A 20,751-nucleotide genomic window follows, 5' to 3' on the forward strand; every position below is an offset into this window, starting at 1 on the left:
ATTAATTACTAACTCCCTCATTCACAGCCACTTTTGGCCAAATATTGTACAAATGTTATTTTCTATTTTATGGTACATTGTGGTCGGTTTGCTTGATAATATAAATCCCGTATGTTTGAAATAAATAATTCATATCGCTGAGGCTGAGATTGGTGTTCTGGACTTAATTGACTGGGCTAGACAGGAAGCAGGGTCAATCAGGACTCTAGGTTGTTTGTCCTTTCCACTTCCAAGGTCTTTTCCTAATTTCCTCTGCAGATGGAAGTTCGCTTGTTCTCTAACACAGTAGGTTGTTGTTCATAGTATCCTGTCAACGGATACTGAGTATCTTGAGTAGATAATTATTTATAAATGGTTGTGGTAGTTCTTGAAGTTTCAGCTCCATACAGCAGAACTGTCTTGACGTTCATATTGAAAATCCTCACTTTTATATTGATTGACAGTTATTTTTAGTTTCATATGTTCTTCAACTGTAAGAATGCAACGGTTGTTTTGCCAATCCTTGTCTTTACATCTCCATCAGATTCTTCTTGTTCATCGATGGTGCTGCTACCGAAACACGTGAACGTTTGCAGCTGTTCCAGAGTTTCTCCATGAAGTGTGATTGCGTAGGTATTCTCCGTTTTGTATCTGAGGATCTTGCTTTTACCTTTTGTGTATGTTAAGACCCACTGATAACGAGGCCATATATATATATATATATATATATATATATATCAGTACACTTATGACTAGAATTTCATGTTATAATACAATCCTAATTAATTGAAATAGTCGGTAATAATCATTGACCACAATAAATACAGAATATTTAAATAGAAAATGTATTTAATTCATAATAAAGAAATATAGAAGATAATTAGAGGGAATAATATAATTATTTGAATTAACTGTTTAATATGCAATGAAACAATTAACAATGGACTTTCAATACTTCCTATTTAGTTTAATCATTCTCATCGTATTTATTATCTATTCTTTTCATACTATACTCGTGATTTTATCATTAAAATTATTTTTTTACATTTAATTATCTATTGTATTTAAGTCTTTTGTCCAACTTATTAGCTTAATGATAAATATATTTTTTGTTATATCTCAATGAATAGGAAAAATTGTATTTCTGTCGTTTCGTCACTTCATGTAGTGCACTTCTTCAGAGTAACTAAATAACTGAAATTAAATTAACACAAGTTTACGTAATATAAAAGAAACAATCTTTATAGTATTTAAAACTGTGTAACAATTTTTCTACTCATTGGGATATAACAAGAAATATATTTATTATTATCTAACCAATGTTCATATTATTTAAAACTATCAAGTCCAACCTTAGTACGGTTAATAGTTTCATGTTGTTTAAACCATCGGGTATTGTCTTACTGAACATTGAAAGCAATTAAATCTCAATACTGATAAACTTTTAAATAGTTGTTTTAAATAAATGTTACATTCAGATATAGTTTTACGTAGTAAAGATGGTTTCAATGATAAACAATATTGTCCATTGAGTCTTTTTTTATTATAAAACTTAAATATTTTATTTCAAGTTATGTACTTGAAGTGTATTGAATTAATTTATTGTTCCATAATCATCTACCTATCATTATGCATTAAATTTATTCAGGAATTAACTTCTTCTATCTTCAATTTTAATATTTCTACATTGCTTATAGTAAAGTGACTTTGTGGTCAAAGTGTCTAATTTTCAGACTCATAAAATGTCATCTTTGAATAAGTAATGAGTAATTATCAACTTCATTATTACTATTATTACTGGTAGTGGTGGTAGTAGTAGTAGTAATATTAATAATAAACACTTGAATTATCACTTGGCTGATTCCACTATTAGCTACAATTCATCTACTTTAAAACATTGTTATAGAATGATTCCATAAAAGCAATCCACTTCGGATGTACATATACCAACAAAGACCGGTCAACATTAATCCTGAAATATCAATAACGCGGTTATGCAATGATAGTGATATAAACATTGTTCTCGTTGAACATATTATTGGTCAACTGAACTCAACATTTTAAATGATAATTTATTGGGGTTTGAAACGAAAAGTACTGCGTTAAAGTTTGATTATCCATGTCAACATGAAGATACAAGTGAATCTAAAGTTCAAAATCCGAAATAATGTAAAACGTTCACCCTATATTCTTCAGCTAATCATATCCCATTTATTTTGAAAAACTAATTTATATTTATATCAGAAGGCATTTGTGGATATCATAGTGATTTCAATGGTTGAGATCATGAGTCAATTAAAACTGGGCCACCATGGAAAACCTGAAAGCACTGGACGACCGTTTCATCCCACTGTTGGACTCCTTAGCAGTGGGCATCCACGATCCTGCCTCTCGAGGTTCGAACCCAGGACCTATTAGTCTCGCGCGCGAGCACTTAATCACTAGACCACTGAACCGGCCGGAATCCAACCGTTCTAATGTCTAACTTCAACTAATCCATGAAATTGAACGACACATTCACCACAGTCATCAGTGAGTTAGTATCTCACAAAGGACCCAGTTGAACTCCACTGTTCATTGCTTCTCACTAGAACTTTAGTAAATACCCCTTGAAGCCAGTCACTAGTGAGCGTATGTTGATTCATACCAAAAGGGTTTTGTGGATATTATAATAATTTCAATGGTTAATATCATGAGTCAATTGAAGCTAGACCAACACTAAACCACTGGTTAAGCACTCGCGCGCGAGACTGATAGATCCTGTGTTCGAATCTCACGAAGCAAGGTCATGGATTCGCACAGCTGAGGAGTCCCACAATAGGACAAGACGGCCGTTCAGTGCTTCCATGTTTTCTATGATTGTCTAGCTGCAATTGACTGATGATCACAACCATTAAAATTAATTTATTTTTGTTTCTTTAACTTAAATTTTAGTTCTGGTATATAAAATGAACAAACTTCATTCAATGTAAATCACTAAATCATGTTTATTGTACTTTTTTTCTTAAAACTGAATAAATTAAACTGTTACTAAATCAACTTTCATTTTTGTAAATTATGAACAGTCACAAGAACTAGGTGTTTAACTTCAAGTTAAACTTTAGATTATAATTCATTTAACACTTTTATCCATTCATTTCATTTTTATAACAAATTTACATCAAAATGCATAATAATATAGTGTTTTTTTTATTGAAATAGTTTCATGCAACTGATAATCAATAAAGGAACAAATACCTATATGTCTAGTACCCTTCTTCTTTGATTAGCTTCATGTGATCAAATTCATGTTTGCATGTTGTTGTAAAACTTCTTAAATCATTACTTTTAATGTTATACCTTATTCATTTTATTGTTGAGAATTATTAGAAAATAAATTACATGTGACAGGTGTATTCCATTTTTACTTTATTGAATTAAATTACATTATGTCAAGAATAGTATACATTTCCCGTTGTTGTAAATTACAAAAACACCACGTTGTTGAAAGGACATGATAAGATAAAGACGATTAACAACAATCAATGATGATTTTATAGTACAGAGGCATTGTGGCTAGCAGTATAACACAAAGATACAAGTTTTACCCTATTTCGTACTCGTCCATTGAGTATGTCGGCATTCCAAAAATGATGTTTAAATTGGACTAGAATTTAGTATTTTTCGCTTTGAAGGCCAATAATCTATGACTAAAAAATTAGAGTTGATGACGACTACTTAAAAATGAATTGAAGAAATTGTGAATAGAATCATTTTTAGTCTCTCCATTTTTAACACTTTTTTTTCAAATATATATTAAGGAAACCAAATTGCTTACCAACTATCAATCATTTAAGTGGCATCGATATTTCATTTCAGTTAAAGATAGAATAGCTTCAACTTAGAACTTGATGTCACATCGACAAATATTACACAAAATATGTTTTAAGTTCGTTTTAAAAAAATCATTTTGTTTATCTTCTTCACTAAATATAAGTTGACAGTTATAAATATATATGACACTTTTATTTGCACATTACTTTAAAGCACTAGATATGTATGAGTTATTCAATGCCAAGTAATGGTTTCGTTTAGAATGAAATACATAACCTCTAACTAAATCATTAATTTTATAATCGTTTTACTTCATTGAACATCATTTTGTAAAACTTAAATGATCAGTAAACAGATCTTAATGCTTACTAATCTGTTCTCCTGCAAAATGTCATCTCAAAAACTGTAATAAAAAAAGCTTTTTATTTTAATCCAAAAATAAATGTCTAATTGTTAAGATATCAGTGTGGGAATACAAAGTATTGTGGTAAGGTGAATTCATTATCTTATTCTGAACTGTGGATCAGCTATCCAAACAACCGATTGAATGGCATACATTCATTTTATTTAATTTAAAGTGATGACCCACAATGTGTTGGGCTTTTAAAAACACAAATAATATGAACCACGGCCAACTATGTGAAAACAAACATAACGAGTAGTTTACATTTATAATATATACAGTTCAATGTGTTATCCAATATTCCTAAAATGACAAAACTATCATTACTATTTATCCAAAGTAGATGTTTTTGTTTGTTTGTGTTTCGATATCTCTTCTATAGTTTTGAGACTATATATATACAGTATTTCATTAATTAAAAGAAGTATTAAACACTGATCTTCATTTCAATGATCTTAATTATGAAACATTTTTTGATAATAAATTTGAAGATGAATCATATAAGTATTTACTAAGAATAATTATAATAGACATATGGTGATCTAGATTCAATTGACTCACGATCTCAACTATTGAAATTACTACAATCTCCATGAAAACCCTTCTGATAATAATAATAATAACCACTAAAATCAATATAGTCAGTGGATCTCTTTATTTGAATGAAGTCTAGAGGGAATTACAAATTTCAAGGTCAGCCTTTGGTGCCACACACACAAAAAAAAGAATAAAGAAAAATGAAATATTCTACCAGTAACAAAGATGAATTAGATTAAAAAAAGATTTGTTTTTTAATTTTGTTTAATTTTCAAAATTCATTTCTTTGTAGCTTATTAGTTTTCTTTACCTTTTAAAACTGATTACTTCTTTCAACTTATTTGTTCAATATTTGTTTATCTTTCATCTATTATTTGCTTATTTGTTTCGCCAAATGGGTTTAACGGTTAGGTGTTTTGTTTTTCCAGTTTTAAGTTAACTTTCAAAGAAACTCCTATAAAAAAACCTCAATCTAAGACGGTCATTAAGAAAATTATCTTTATAAAACTGAATTAAGCTTAGTTGAATAGGAAATGACCTGAAAAAAAACTATTAAGATATTGATATCTTGACAAACTTGGAATAAATCAACTATTTTTGTTGAGAAACAAGATTTTCACAGTTCATATATGAACCTTTGAGCTTTAAAGGAGAGTGGTCGCTAAAAAAACCATCTGCTTCGGTCTGGGCACCCGGACAGTATCACAGCCTACACACAAATCAAGTGATTTGTGTGGCGCATATTTGTTCGGTTCCCCTTTGTACTCATATTTATATGTTCAAATAAATGATAATGACAATAATGTAACTCATGATGAATTTGACTGGTCCCAACACAGAACAACATTTAAGTTATCTAAAAACAGTCTAATTCAACTCTCTAACTACAAATACTTTATACACATAATTTGAACGAAGTGAGCAAGAACAAAGATATGAGTAGTATACCATATATTCATTTTACTTTATTAGGTTCTTATCAAGTAATAAACTAAAAAGCCTACAGAAACATTATTTTAAGTCAAACAACTTCATCGCAGTTGCACAAATAACAATAATTTTTAATCAAATTAAAGAGAAACATAGGTTAAAAGCCATTAATGAGGAGATACTAATGTTATATCCGAGTGGAGATTAAATTACAGGTAACTTCCAAGGACTATTCATGGACTAATATTCTATAAATATTCTTATTGTATAACTACGCAACAATTACACTATGGATATTTATATTCCTTTTATGATAAGCTTTATTTTGACCTATAATTTATTATTGTACGATTTACGGTCCTTAAGTTATGTTCAGTTTATTAACTACTGCCTCCTTCATTCACAGCCACTTTTTGGCTTATTTGTGTACAAATATTATTTCCTATTTTATGGTACGTTGCGGTCTGTATGATTGATATATAAACCAAGTATGCCTGAAATAAACGATCTGCTCTGATTCGGAAGCTGGTATTGTGTTCTGGACTCAAGTGGAAGGGCTCGTAGGACATAGGACCAATAAGGACGCTAAACTGCCCACACCGGTTGAACGTCATTGGTTGGCCTAGTGTGAAGATTCGTATAAGTCGTATTCGGATTGGTAGATAAATCGTGTGATCGAAAAGTCAGACATCCAAGGTCATAACAACTAACACTTAATACCAACTCAAAAGTACAAAATTTAACTCTTTTTACAATAAACGCACTAAAGCAACTCAAAATATTGATATACTATTCATCCAGAATAATAGCACTTTTATATACGACTCTAAAACTATAACAGTCCTTTTCAGTGGTATTTTTGAGAATGGTGTAGAAATCATAAGTGGCTCTGCTTCAAGAGTTATGTGCGTGACTAGCGACTCAATAAAATCTATCTCATTCACATGCATCAAAATTAATAAGGCTATAAATACTCTTAAGCTTTCGAGAGGTCATGGAGCAGACGGAATTTCATCCTTTCTCCACAAACATAGTGTTCCAGATATTCCACTTCTTCTTCTAAAGCTGTTTACCCTCTCGATGGAAACAGGTTCTTACCCTTACTGTTGGAAAACCGCCTACAACATACCACGTTACAAATCTGGAGATAAGATTGACATGAACAAATATCGGCCGATAAATATTACTCCAGTTATCTCTAGGATTATGGAAATAATTATAAGTGATGAACTTTCCAACTATTTCCTCGCTGGAAAATTTATCAATGATACTCAACATGGATTACTTAAAAGTCGATCTTGTATGACACGTCATTTTGATTTCTTTAATTTAGTCTATCCTCTGCGTAACAAAGGATATCTAGTCTTAGTTCTACATCTGGACATTTCTAAAGCCTTTGACATGGTTAGCTACCAACTTCTTATAGGTAAACTCGCATCTAATGGGGTTCAAAATCCTTTGCTAGCTTGGTTTGATTCCTTTCTCGGCAATCGACATCAAATAGTTAAAATTAACTCTGTTAGAAGTGGTGTAATAAAAGGTAGTGTCTTGGGCCCTTTGCTCTTTTTAGTGTTTATCAATGATATTTATGAGAGTTTTTGTGTGGGTAAGCAGATGATCATAAAGTAGTATATTCATTTCCTACACATGAGCTGAAAAATATGCAAAATTGCGTCATCATGTAGCTTAACAAAGTAGCACAGTGGTGCTTAAAATGGTAACTGGAGCTTAATATGGCTAAATGTGGGTGGATATGCTTCGGCGATACATCACTCAACTAAGATCTCACCATAAATTGTGAACTGTTGTCTAAGTTACATATAGTAGTAGACTTAGGACTTAGATACTCCTAAGACTTGTCGTTCGCAGAACAGATATTGAAACAGACCTCTAAGTCTCAACGTCTAGTAGGTTACATAACTCGAGACCTTTATAACAATGAGTCACCTATTTTAATGTACAAAGTTTGTGTCCGACCTCTTCCAGAATACTGCACATTTATTCTTAGCAGTGCGCGCATAAAGGATAAATTAAGGCTGGAATTAGTACAGAGACGATTTACACTTCGTATTCTTGCAGCTGATTGTACCTTAACTTAACATTCTAGATGTAATAAACTTGGGCTAGACCCTTTCTGGAAGAGGAGACTCAAAGTAAATCTTATCTTTTTCTTCAAATTACTTAATAAACTATCCTTTACATCCAATCACGTGATTCAATATGCAGAAACTTCTCATTATGACATTCGTAATTCCTTGGCACTAGTGAAACAAACTCATTCTAAATCATCTCTTTATATGAATTACTTCACCCATAAATTTTCTAGACTCTGGAATAACCTACCACAATCTATCCGTATGATAAAATCACTCCCATTATTTGTTCGCTGCATCGATGTATACTGTTCCTCTGAAAATGCATTGAATGGTCTAGCAACTGCAAGTGTATCTCATTCCACAAGTGATATTTTAGGAACTTTAAATGTTTAGCCATCTTTATTAGTGCATTCCCTAAGTAAAACCACCTACTTGCTATCACTTTATGTTAACACCGTCCCTAGCAAGTTTAACTAATTTGAATAACATCAACAGTATATCACTGAGTCACATGACACACGCATTTAGGTAGACCTGATTGATATATTTTGGTAATTACTGCTTTGTTGTTCCGTGCTCTCTGTTTTCGTTTTAATTTCTCTAGTTGTAGATAATTATCATTAATTCGATCGGGCACACGAAATGATCTTAATTACACCGTTCATAAATCAACAGGCTGTCCATTTAAGAAATATTAAAAGTTCCCGGCTGATGCATTGGATCGCTGTAATACATGTACTACCTAAGCAATTACTGAACTAGTTTACTTAAAACTTTCTTCTATCACACGTTTGTTCTGTACATCTAATGTTACTGTTTATATCATATTGGTGATGCCTGTAAACCAGCGTGAATTCTGTAATTATTATTTTCAGAATATATAAATTATTATTATTAAATTATTACAACTTATAATATTTAGAAAACAAAACTCTTCACAGTAATCAACCCATACAAATGAAGTTAGTTGAATATGGATATTGATCATCTAATGAAAGAATATTGAAATAAATATAGTAATTTTTTACCGTAAGTAATAGCCAGCTGATGACAACCTAGAGAATTGAAATGAGTTTAACCTATTCTACTGCAATCTTGGTTTTCTACTGTAAACCTAAATAACTATAGCGGGGCTTAACTCTTTAACCCTGTAATTAACAGCTGAATTTAGAAATATACATGGTTAAGGTGATTTTATGTATTTGGAATGATATAATCTCTGCTTACAGATTGAGCACTTTGTCTTGGAACCTTTTTTTATTGTCCATAATACATAAAAATACAGAATAATACGATCATGCGATTATCTTCAATTAGACAAAAGGATAAATATGACTGACAGTTTGACGTAAGTGTATTTAAAAAAGATTTAAAAAATCTCATATAATTCTTGTATATAATAATTATCAGTATGGGAATTTCTAGAGATTTGGGTTTCATGAGTCGATCTAAGTTAGACCAGAATTAAAAACCTGGAAGCACTGGACAGTCGTTTCGTCCTAGGATGAGACTCCTCAACAGCGCATATCCACGACCTCACATAAGCATTATACTGTTTCTCATGATTTAATATGAAAAAATATATTTCTAACTGCTTCTCATGAAAATATCCTAAAAGTATAAAACTATAGGGTGTAATAAATACAAATCTAACTTCAATTTGTAAAACATGCAGAAATTAACTCGAAACGAATTAATATTTAACTGAAACTAAACAAGATATTTAATTCCTACAGATGATCATTAGCACTGATACTAAAAATAAATTGTCTTTTAGTGGGGCCCTTTATTTTGTCGTCAATTTAGATTGGACGATATTTTCGACGAGCTCACCATTTTAATAACCCGAGATATGACTCCAGTTAGATCGTATCTGATTGCTATTGAGATACACATATCGTCATTCCTCGTATATAATTATCAACTTAGATCGCGTTAGTGAATAACGGAATTAAATAAGCCAAATACGAGAATGGATTTTTTGAATGCGTATATTTTGTACACTTCCTGATCTGGACAGGAAATCAGAGGAATGAAGCGAGTAGAAGAGAGCAATGCGAAATGACACTCAGTGAAGAAAGCGTATGATCCAATTTCGTCTGACCAAGAGTTAGTTACTATTTCTAGTCACACAAAAATAAGCTACAGATATGCAATGAATTGGATAGGAAGTGTACGCACACATACGCTCAGTCAAGTTTGATAAGCGAATAATTAACAAGGTCAAAATGTGGCTCAAGTAGAATGAATAGATTGACCTGTCCGAAAGTTAGAATATGGTATATAGGCTTATCAAAATAACCGATACTACAGTCTAAGGTGTTTTATTATTTCATGAATTGGACTTCAAATTGCTATTGTTATATGTTTGAATACAAATCTACTCAACTAGTTATACACAGAAGTGTAGTCTCAGTATAAATAATACTAACTTATACATGAACTCCGCCTGGAGTCCCTCCGGGGGCTACTGCCGGTCCCAAGCCCGGATAAAGGAGGAGGGTTGGGCATGGGGTTAGCGACCCCATCCTGTAGAAAACTAACTCGCTAAAAAAACGCTAACCAGAAAAAATTATTCAAACCTTTTAAACTCTGCCGTGGGAGTCAGAAGATCTTCATTTAGAAGAATTATGACGCCTCATGATGAAAGCCGAATTCCTTCGGAAGTTACGAGGCCGATGCCCCTTCTGACAACCAGAGCGACCATTTATTTAGGTACATGGAATGTTCGTACAATGTGGGACACCGGAAGAGCCTTCCAGATTGCTGCAGAAATGAGAAGATACAACCTTGAGGTACTTGGGATCAGTGAAACACATTGGACACAAGTTGGACAACAACGACTAACTACAGGAGAGTTCCTGTTATACTCCGGCCATGAAGAAGAAAATGCACCACATACACAAGGAGTTGCATTGATGCTGTCCAAACAAGCGCAAAATGCACTTATAGGATGGGAATCTCATGGACCAAGGATCATCAAAGCCTCCTTGAAAACAAAGAAAGAGGGCATTTCAATGAACATCATCCAATGCTATGCGCCTACCAACGACTACAATGAAGACGCTAAAGATCAATTCTACAATAGGCTGCAGTCAATAGTCGAGAAGTGCCCAACAAAGGACCTGACCATTCTGATGGGAGATTTCAACGCCAAGGTTGGAACGGACAACATTGGATATGAAGACACAATGGGACGACACGGACTGGGAGAAAGGAACGAAAATAGTGAGAGATTTGCAAATCTATGTGCCTTCAATAAGCTGGTCATAGGCGGCACCATATTCCCACATAAACGCATACACAAAACCACATGGACTTCACCGGATCACTCTACACAAAACCAAATCGACCATATTTGCATCAACAAAACGTTCAGGAGGATTATAGAGGACGTGAGAACCAAGAGAGGAGCTGATATAGCATCAGATCATCACTTACTGGTCGCCAAGATGAAATTGAAACTCAAGAAGCACTGGACAACGGGGCAGACAGTATCACAAAAGTTCAATACGGCCTTTCTTCGGGATACTAACAAACTCAACAAATTCAAGATAGACCTCAGCAACAAGTTCCAGGCCTTTCATGATCTACTCAATGGAGAAGGAACTACTGTGGAGAGCAACTGGAAGGGGCATCAAAGAGGCAATCACTTCAACATGTCATGAGGTTCTGCGCCACAAGAAGCACCATCACAAGGAATGGATCACTGTCGATACACTGGATAAGATTCAAGAAAGGAGGAACAAGAAGGCAGCGATCAATACCAGCCGAACAAGAGCAGAAAAAGCCAAGGCACAAGCTGAATACACGGAAATAAACAAACAAGTGAAGAGGAGCATCAGAACCGACAAACGTAAATATGTGGAAGATTTAGCAACGACGGCGGAAAAGGCTGCAAGAGAAGGAAACATGAGACAATTGTATGACACGACAAAGAAACTCTCTGGAAATCGCCGCAAACCAGAACGACCAGTGAAAAGCAAGGAAGGCAAGGTAATCACCAACATTGAAGAGCAACAAAACAGGTGGGTAGAACACTTCAAAGAACTGTTGAATCGACCAGCTCCACTGAACCCACCCAACATCGAAGCAGCACCCACGGACCTCCCAATCAATGTTGGCCCACCAACAATTGAAGAAATCAGCATGGCCATCAGACAAATCAAGAGTGACAAAGCAGCAGGACCGGACAACATCCCAGCAGAGGCACTAAAAGCAGACGTAGCGGCAACTACAAGGATACTCCACATTCTCTTCAATAAGATTTGGGATGAGGAACAAGTACCAACAGACTGGAAAGAAGGACTACTGATCAAAATACCGAAGAAAGGCGATCTCAGCAAGTGTGATAACTACAGAAGCATCACTCTTCTCTCAATACCGGGAAAAGTCTTCAACAGGGTATTGTTAAACATGATGAAGGACTGCGTAAACGCCCAACTTCGTGACCAACAGGGAGGATTCCGTAAGGATAGATCGTGTACAGACCAAATCACAACTCTACGGATCATTGTGGAACAATCAATTGAATGGAATTCATCACTCTACATCAACTTCATTGACTACGAAAAGGCATTTGATAGCGTGGACAGAACAACACTATGGAAACTTCTTCCACACTACGGCGTGCCTCAGAAGATAGTCAATATCATACAGAACTCATATGATGGATTACACTGCAAAATCGTGCATGGAGGACAGTTGACAAAGTCGTTCGAAGTGAAGACCGGTGTTAGGCAAGGTTGCTTACTCTCACCCTTTCTCTTTCTCCTGGTGATCGACTGGATCATGAAGACGTCAACGTCTGAAGGAAAGCGCGGGATACAATGGACATCTAAGATGCAGTTGGATGATCTAGACTTCGCAGACGATCTGGCCCTTCTATCCCAAACGCAACAACAGATGCAGGAGAAGACAAACAGTGTGGCAGCAGCCTCAGCACCAGTAGGTCTCAATATACACAAAGGGAAAAGCAGGATTCTCCGATACAACACAGAATGCACCAATCCAATCACAATTGACGGAGAAGATTTGGAAGATGTAAAAACCTCTACGTATTTGGGCAGCATCATTGACGAACAGGGTGGATCTGATGCAGATGTGAAGGCGCGGATCGGCAAAGCAAGAGCAGCATATTTACAACTGAAGAACATCTGGAACTCAAAGCAACTGTCAACCAACACCAAGGTCAGGATTTTCAATACAAATGTCAAGACAGTTCTACTGTATGGAGCAGAAACCAGGAGAACTACGAAAGCCATCATCCAGAAAATACAGGTGTTTATTAACAATTGTCTACGCAAAATACTTCAGATCCATTGGCCGGACACTATTAGCAACAACGTACTGTGGGAGAGAACAAACCAGATCCCAGTGGAGGAAGAAATCAGGAAGAAGCGCTGGAAGTGGATAGGACACACATTGAGGAAAGCACCCAACTGCGTCACAAGACAAGCCCTCACATGGAATCCTGAAGGTCAAAGGAAAAGAGGAAGACCAAAGAACACATTACGCCGAGAAATGGAGATAGACATGAGAAAAATGAACAAGAATTGGAAGGAACTGGAAAAGAAGGCCCAGGATAGAATGGGTTGGAGAATGCTGGTCAGCGGCCTATGCTCCATTGGGAGTAGCAGGCGTAAGTAAGTAAGTAAGTAACTTATACATAACATGATATGAAAATGAAATGAAATAAAAATAACAGGTTCAATGTCATAATTGATGCTATAATAATAAAATCTCCCAAGAGAAATAATATTTCTCGTCAACAGTGTAATTAAACGACAAAATGTTCAATGATTAAACTTCTACTCGGTACTCTACTAATCAAAATGTGATTCATACATTTAAGTGGTTAACAATAAAGTCTCTTTATTGCTTTTGTGATTCATACTATGAAGAAAACAGGAAGAAAAAAATCTAATAAGAACTAAAGTAGTGAACATTGTGAAAGTGTATAGTAATTTAGTTTATCAGGTCAATAATATGGAATCTTTCTATTATTCTATAAATACATAACCGAGTTATGTAATAAAATTAGATTGTTGATGATGAGTAATCTTTAATTTGACAATTATTGTTATGTAACATTAGGTTGATTAAATTTGTACTAAAATTTAGTCATACTACTTATATGACTTGATAAAATTATAGAGAATAGTCTACAATATTGTAAGTAAACAAAATGACACTTAATCGAATGTTCCAATTATATATGTGAGTCATAATGAATAAATTTATATGAAATAAAAATGTGAGCATTTTCAAGTAATTTATAAGTAGTTTGTATAAACTATTAATTTACCTTCAAATAATATGTTCATATTCTACTACCTACTGCAGAAAATTAATTTTAAGCATAAACATCACTTACTGGCCAATCTCTAACAAATACTTTCTAACAGTAATATTAAGATTGTAAGTTATACTTTTATATATGAACGTCAGTCGTACTACTCAATTAATTACTTACGCCTGTTAACCCTCGTAGAATAAAATAGGCCAACCACCAGCACTCTCTATTCAACTCTATCTTTGGCAACCCCGTCCAGATGCTTTCAGTTGCTATTTTTATTTTATCATGTCTGCTTACAATTCCCGACGCAATGTGTTCCTTGATCTTGTTTTCCGATTCCATTCAGGATTCCAAGTTCATACTTGCTTCGTAATGCAGTTTGTTGATTTCCACAATGTATATTCTTTCCGCTTACAACGTCTTTTTTTAATTTCCTCTGCAGATGGAAGCTAGTTTGTTCTCTGACATGGCATTCGGTCAACGGACATTGAGTATCTTGAGTAAACAATTGTTTATAATTACTTGTACATTTCTGATGATAGTTGCAGTAATTCTTGAAGTTTTATCTGCGTATAGTAGAACTGTCCTGATGTTCATATTAAAGATTCTCACTTTAATATCGGTTGACAGTTGTTTTGAATTCGTACTACTCAATTACTTGAGCGAAATTACGAACAATATAGTTTAAACTTTTATCTGATTGATTGTTAGTCGAGGGGTTTACTCACTAAGTTATCATTTCATTGTAATAGCATTAAAACATGCTTATATTTTTCAAGCAAACGGGTTGAAAACCAAAAAGTACCACATTATTTCTCATACATGATTTGAGACATTTTGTTCACATTCTTAATAAATTTATGAATCAATATGGTATATTAACTAATTAATTTGATTTAATTAAATAAAGGGAAGCTAATTATTACTCCTCTTTATTTTCATATTTAATATTATATAGAACGAGATGCATGCGTATTAACTTTATTCCGTTATCACCGTAAGTGAACGGTTAAGTAACTTTTCTAAGAATGTTAATGGCTCTATGATATTGCAATGTCTAATATAATATCTAAACTTACAAGATAGAAATGTTACATATATTGAAACTGTCAGTATTGAAAATGACTATTTATTACATTTAGTATATCCCTAAAAGATAATTTTTTCTGTGTATAAATGTTATTCTACACAGAAATGTTTATTTCTTGCCCTAAAACAGTGTTATTCTTTAGTTCTTGAAATTGACTTAGTGAATACCAAAAATGAGTATAAACCTGGCATTTCTCTCATTACACAGTTAGTTTTTGCTTTTTGAAGTTTTTCGTTACATGAAAAATAAAAGTTAATTACTGCATGAATAATTAACGAGAATTATATTAAACTAAAAGTCAATTATTTCTAGGCAAACATGATTAGTGGCTAGCAGTGGAATCCAGGACGAGAGTTTCGTCCTATTTGGGGCTCGTCAGCTGAACTTAGTCAAAATGCTCTTTTAATTTAAATTAGATATGTTACTTAAGACTACTAGTTCTCTGATTTCCCCTGAATCTCCGATATTTAAATGAAAAATCCATAAAATTTACTAATAGCATGTAATCACTTCATAGTACTAGTGGTAATAACAGAAGTAAAAGTTATGTAAAATATTAGCTTATCAGGTATAATATGTGAAGTAGAAGGTATATTATTTTTTAAGTTGACCATAAACTACAGAGTTCATTATCAATGCCTAAAGTTAAAACCTAACCAATTTTTTATTAGCTTTATGATGCATAAAATTTTCATTTTGATACGCTTATATTCTATTCTAAAATGAATCATGCGTTCGTAATCGTCGACTCACTACTGCTGAAGACAAAACGGCTCTCAACTGCTCCCATATTTTCAGTAGTGATCTGATATTGATCCATTCATGATATCTTAAAGCTGAACAATTTTCATAACTCTTTACTGAAATCATATAACTTTAATGTATGATAAAAGACAAGAGATAAATTTGTAGTGTAACTCTCACAATTCTATATGATATTCTTTTGATATGATGAAATGATTCTCCATAAAACACAGAAATGTTTCATTTAACATTCTTTCATACAATCACAATGTATAATAGAATAAAAACCCAACAAATAATATTGTACATACAAGTGTAGAAATCATAATTTTTAGTAAAAAAAATAATAATAATGTATCGATTATTGTTGTCATAGTGATATTTCCTTTTCCCAACAACAAAAAAACTTGTCGTACGAAGGATTCAAAAAAAAAAGAAAAGAAAAACATCATTATATTTTACTAACTTTTGATTTATTTTATTGTTAGAAGGTAAATCTATAAAATTTTTGGTGTAAACTTTCAATATGAAATGCATAGAGACAAAGAGACTTAAAAAGAAATTTACTCTTATCTAGTGTCATTTTAAATAAGTTAAAAGTTTTTTTATTATTTTGTTTTAATCCTTTTAAATTATCATCTATTACAATCATTGGTATAAATGAAAGGGAATATTGTAATAATCCCAAATGAATTTAATTCTTAAGAAATTGTTTAAAATATCTTTATTCATATTGTACTATAAGTAAAATTGATAAAGTAAAGTAAATACACTTGATTGTTACATAATATCATGAATGTTTTAATAATACATATATCATTAGAATTTTCAATAATCCGAAATATCTTTAAACAACATTGAACTTAACATCATTTATGATCCTTTTAAAGAGAGCAAGAACAAAGATTGGTGTAGAATAATATGAATTCATGTTATTTTGTTAGGTTCTCATCGGCTGCTTACAACTTAAAATATTTGAAAATCAGAGTTATTACAGATATTGACATACTTATGTATACATAATTACATGTATCTACCAAAGCAGTTACATTGGTAGAACAAAAAGGAGAGCTTACGTCCGATTCAAAGAACATATTCCGATAAGTTTAAGGTTAAATGGGTTGAACGCATTCAACAGTGCTATTGCAAGACATCTCCTTGATACAGGACATAAAGCTGATATACTGAAGTCCTTCAAGGTGATTAACAAACAATCAAACTCAAACCTTTTGAAGTTTACCGAAGCGATAGCAATTTAACGTCTAAAACCAGATCTACGTATACAAAAGGAAACAGTAATAAATCTTTCTTTGCCCTGATAACATTGCCCCCCCCCTCAAAATTTTTTCATTTATTTATTTCAAATGGGTTTTGTGGATATTATAGTAATTTCAATGGTTAAGATCAGGAGTCAACTGAAACTAGGCCACCATGGAAAACCTGAAAGCACTGGATGGCCGTTTCATCTTATTGTGGGACTCCACATCAGTGCACATCCACGACCTCGCCTCGCGAGATTCGAACACAGGACCTACTGGTTTCGTGCGTGAGCACTTAACCACTAGGCCAATGACCCAGCCGGAATCCAACGGTGTTAATGTCCAACTTCAACCAATCCACGAAATTGAGCGACACATCCACCATTGTCTTTAGTGATTTACTATCTCACAACAGACCCGGTTGAATTCCACTGGTCACCACTTCTCACTAGAACTTTAGGAAATACCTCTTGAAGCCAGTCACCAGAGAGCATATGTTGATTAATATCAGATGGGTTTTGTAGATATTATAATAATTTCAATGGTTAAGATCATAAGCCAGTTGGTGGATGTGTCGCTCAATTTCGTGGATTAGTTGAAGTTAGACATTAACACCATTAGATGCTGGCTGGGCCAGTGGTCTAGTGGTTATTTGGGCACCGAATTAATATAAGATATAAAATAGGAAGAATATATTTGTAAAATCTTAGCGAATGAATTTTTTTCAAAGAAATATCTCTTTGAAAAAGCTTGAATCAGATTGTCAGTGAAAACGTTGAATTTACTTCAAATTTATCCGCTGAAATTTAGCAAATAGATTCTTTCTCTCTTTAAATCTCATTATTGTTTTAAGTAAGACTGAGTTATTCACAACCTACTGTTCCATTTCCTAATGTTCAATAAGTAAATGTTATGTTTACTATTTTATTATCTTATCTTTTAAGCAAATAATTATGAGTCCAATCTTGAATATAATTAGAAACAATAGATATGAAAATAAAAAAGGAGCTATAATCAAAATTAGAAATATGTCAATGGAAACTAAGAAGAATAAACATAATTGATTATGTAATACTTTAGTTAATACGAATATATTTAACAGTCGATTGATCAGGATGAAACTTATTCAAAAAAATAGATCTAACTAAGTGATGCATGTCATTAAACTTTCACAACTGACTACTATCCACAAGATGATTATATTCTTGTAAAATTTCTAATTAATTAATTTTTCTATTCATTTTGGAAATTAATCAAACTTACATGTTTACTGATTTCTTATGTGTAGTAACTGAAATAGTACTTAATAAAATATAATCTACAAATTACATTGCTTTTTTTATTTTTACATTTTTTCAACGTAACATAAGATGTATTTTTGTTGATTTATTTCAAAGGTAGAATTATTCAAACAAATGTACTGACATTTACATAAATATTACAGGCTAAGATTGTTTACTACATCTCCTTTGTTTTTTGTTTTTTTCTTCTTCTTAATACAATTAAGAAAGATTTAGATTATTGGAATAATACATATTATGTCTATTTATATATTTCCTAGTAGGCGACCTACGCTCCTCCACCTAGGGGTAACAAGCGTAAGTAAGTAAGTAACTATTTATATATTATTTATGACAATTATAGTAGCATAACACGCATTCTCATTGAAAAAGTAATCTGACATTTCATGCTAATCATCACATTCAAAACAGAAAGTACACATATACATAATAATGCATTTTTGTCTTTCATCTCCCAAAACACTTTAAATTATTTTAAAATAGAAATAGAGATCAATAAAATGATCTATGTCAAATTTTTTTAATGATTTCTCAACAACAACAACAAAATAAAAACAAGTTAACTTGTTCAGACCTGTTTTTGATTGATCAAATATTATTCTTGCATTGTTCCGTTGTATTATTTAAACTTGGATTAATTTTAATTTGGTCATTTATTCTCTGAAGAAGTGACTTACACTAAGTCACGAAACGTCAGAAAATCTCATTTTTCTACTCATTGGGATATTACAAATATATTATTTATTTATATCAATCTACCCAATGCTCAATTTATTCGAAATTATCAAATCAAACCTTGGTAATGATACCTAACAACAACAAAAATTGAAATGTTCAAAAGTTTCTATGTTGTTGATTCCCATTTATCATTTTCCATTTTAAGATTTCTTTTTTCTACTTCAAAAACTTTATACAAATAATGAAAAAACAATCAAAACTCTAATAAATTAAATTAGGAATTCTCTATCATAAATAAAAACTAAACTCAATATAATCAGTGATTTGTGTAAAGCAAAATAGAATCAGTAATAAAATAATTATAATCTTCGATGAGATTAGATTACATCTATCTTGTTTGAATAAGAACATTAAAAGAAAAATACTCTTTATTTCATATTCACATATTTGATTGGTTGAGGATAAATGAATCAACTTGTAAATTATCTAATCCCTTTGTATTCACTTAGTCATTATAAACAATTGAAATAGTCTTGGTAATAAAATAAATTCTGATATACAATGAACATTTTATTTCATTTTTTGTTGCTGAGTATCATATCAATTTTACTTTTATACATTTGAAGTAATGAAATAAATGTATAGAGTTGAAATGATTTCAGTTGAATAGTTTCCTTAACGAATTACTATTGGATTTTGTTCTATATTGTAATAGGTAACTTTTTTCTACTTCAGTAAAACAAAATTTATATAAATATGTAAATAAATTTATGTTAGATTGATATAAATTGAAATGATTCATGACATTAATGATAGTCTATATAAACAATTGTAAACAAATAATTCAATCAATGTCAATAATACACTGCAATAAATAGTGGCAAATTAATCTTCAACTCTTATTTTGAATTAATGTTTATGATTATTTTGTTTTGTAGAGTTACTTTGCATTAGGTGTTTTTTTTCCAAAACAATCTCACTAAATAAAGTGATCATTGTCAGACATTGATAAGGAAAAGTATGTGTTTTTATTTTTTATCATTTGTGGACTTATGTATAATTAATAAGAACTTTCGTCTAAATTTGATTGAATAGTTTCACAGAATTTTGGCGCCGAGTTGATGTAAGATATATAAAAGGAAGAATGTATTTGTAAAATCTCAATGAATAAATTTGAAGTAAATCCATCGTTTTGCCTGGCAATCTGATCTATGCTTTTTCAAGGAAATATAATCAAACATCAAAATTATTCAGGCAAAACGTTGGATTTATTTCAAATACTTTCGCTGAGATTTTACAAATACATTTTTCCTCTTTACTACATTTATAATCATTTTAAAATAGGTAAAAGTGTAAAGCAATCGTTTAGTTAGTGTAAGCTTTCGAAATAAATAAAAGTTTCAAACAACACTGCACAAATGGTTCATCTGCTTAGAAAACTCTCACTACCCCTCTAAGTAACAAAACTATTCTTTGATGTGATCAATCAGGTTTGTTGGTTCAATAGGTTTTGTACGTGTGTGTGTGTGTTATTCTTAGAAAGTTCGATGTACCGAAATTCCTTGATAACTTATTACTTAAATTTAAATAAAACTTTTGTGTTCATTACATGTCTATTAATAA

The 20,751-nt window shown here is 32.2% G+C and overlaps 2 protein-coding genes across 2 annotated transcripts in view; one reads left to right on the forward strand and one right to left on the reverse strand.

Annotated features, from left to right (window-relative positions):
- MS3_00005103 (uncharacterized protein) overlaps nt 1–20,751 on the reverse strand; it is an 84,064-nt gene that overhangs the window by 30,192 nt on the left and 33,121 nt on the right. The window lies entirely within an intron of this gene.
- Nucleotides 4,030–8,151, forward strand: MS3_00005104 (uncharacterized protein; the record flags this gene model as incomplete). Its single annotated transcript, XM_012937113.2, has 7 exons — nt 4,030–4,036; nt 4,618–4,699; nt 5,705–5,848; nt 5,981–6,124; nt 6,394–7,268; nt 7,517–7,729; nt 7,790–8,151. The coding sequence occupies 7 exons, from the start codon at nt 4,030–4,032 to the stop codon at nt 8,149–8,151; spliced, it is 1,827 nt and encodes a 608-aa protein (XP_012792567.2).

The sequence above is a fragment of the Schistosoma haematobium genome, chromosome 3, assembly GCF_000699445.3.
Source record: "Schistosoma haematobium chromosome 3, whole genome shotgun sequence".
Lineage (NCBI taxonomy): Eukaryota > Metazoa > Platyhelminthes > Trematoda > Strigeidida > Schistosomatidae > Schistosoma > Schistosoma haematobium.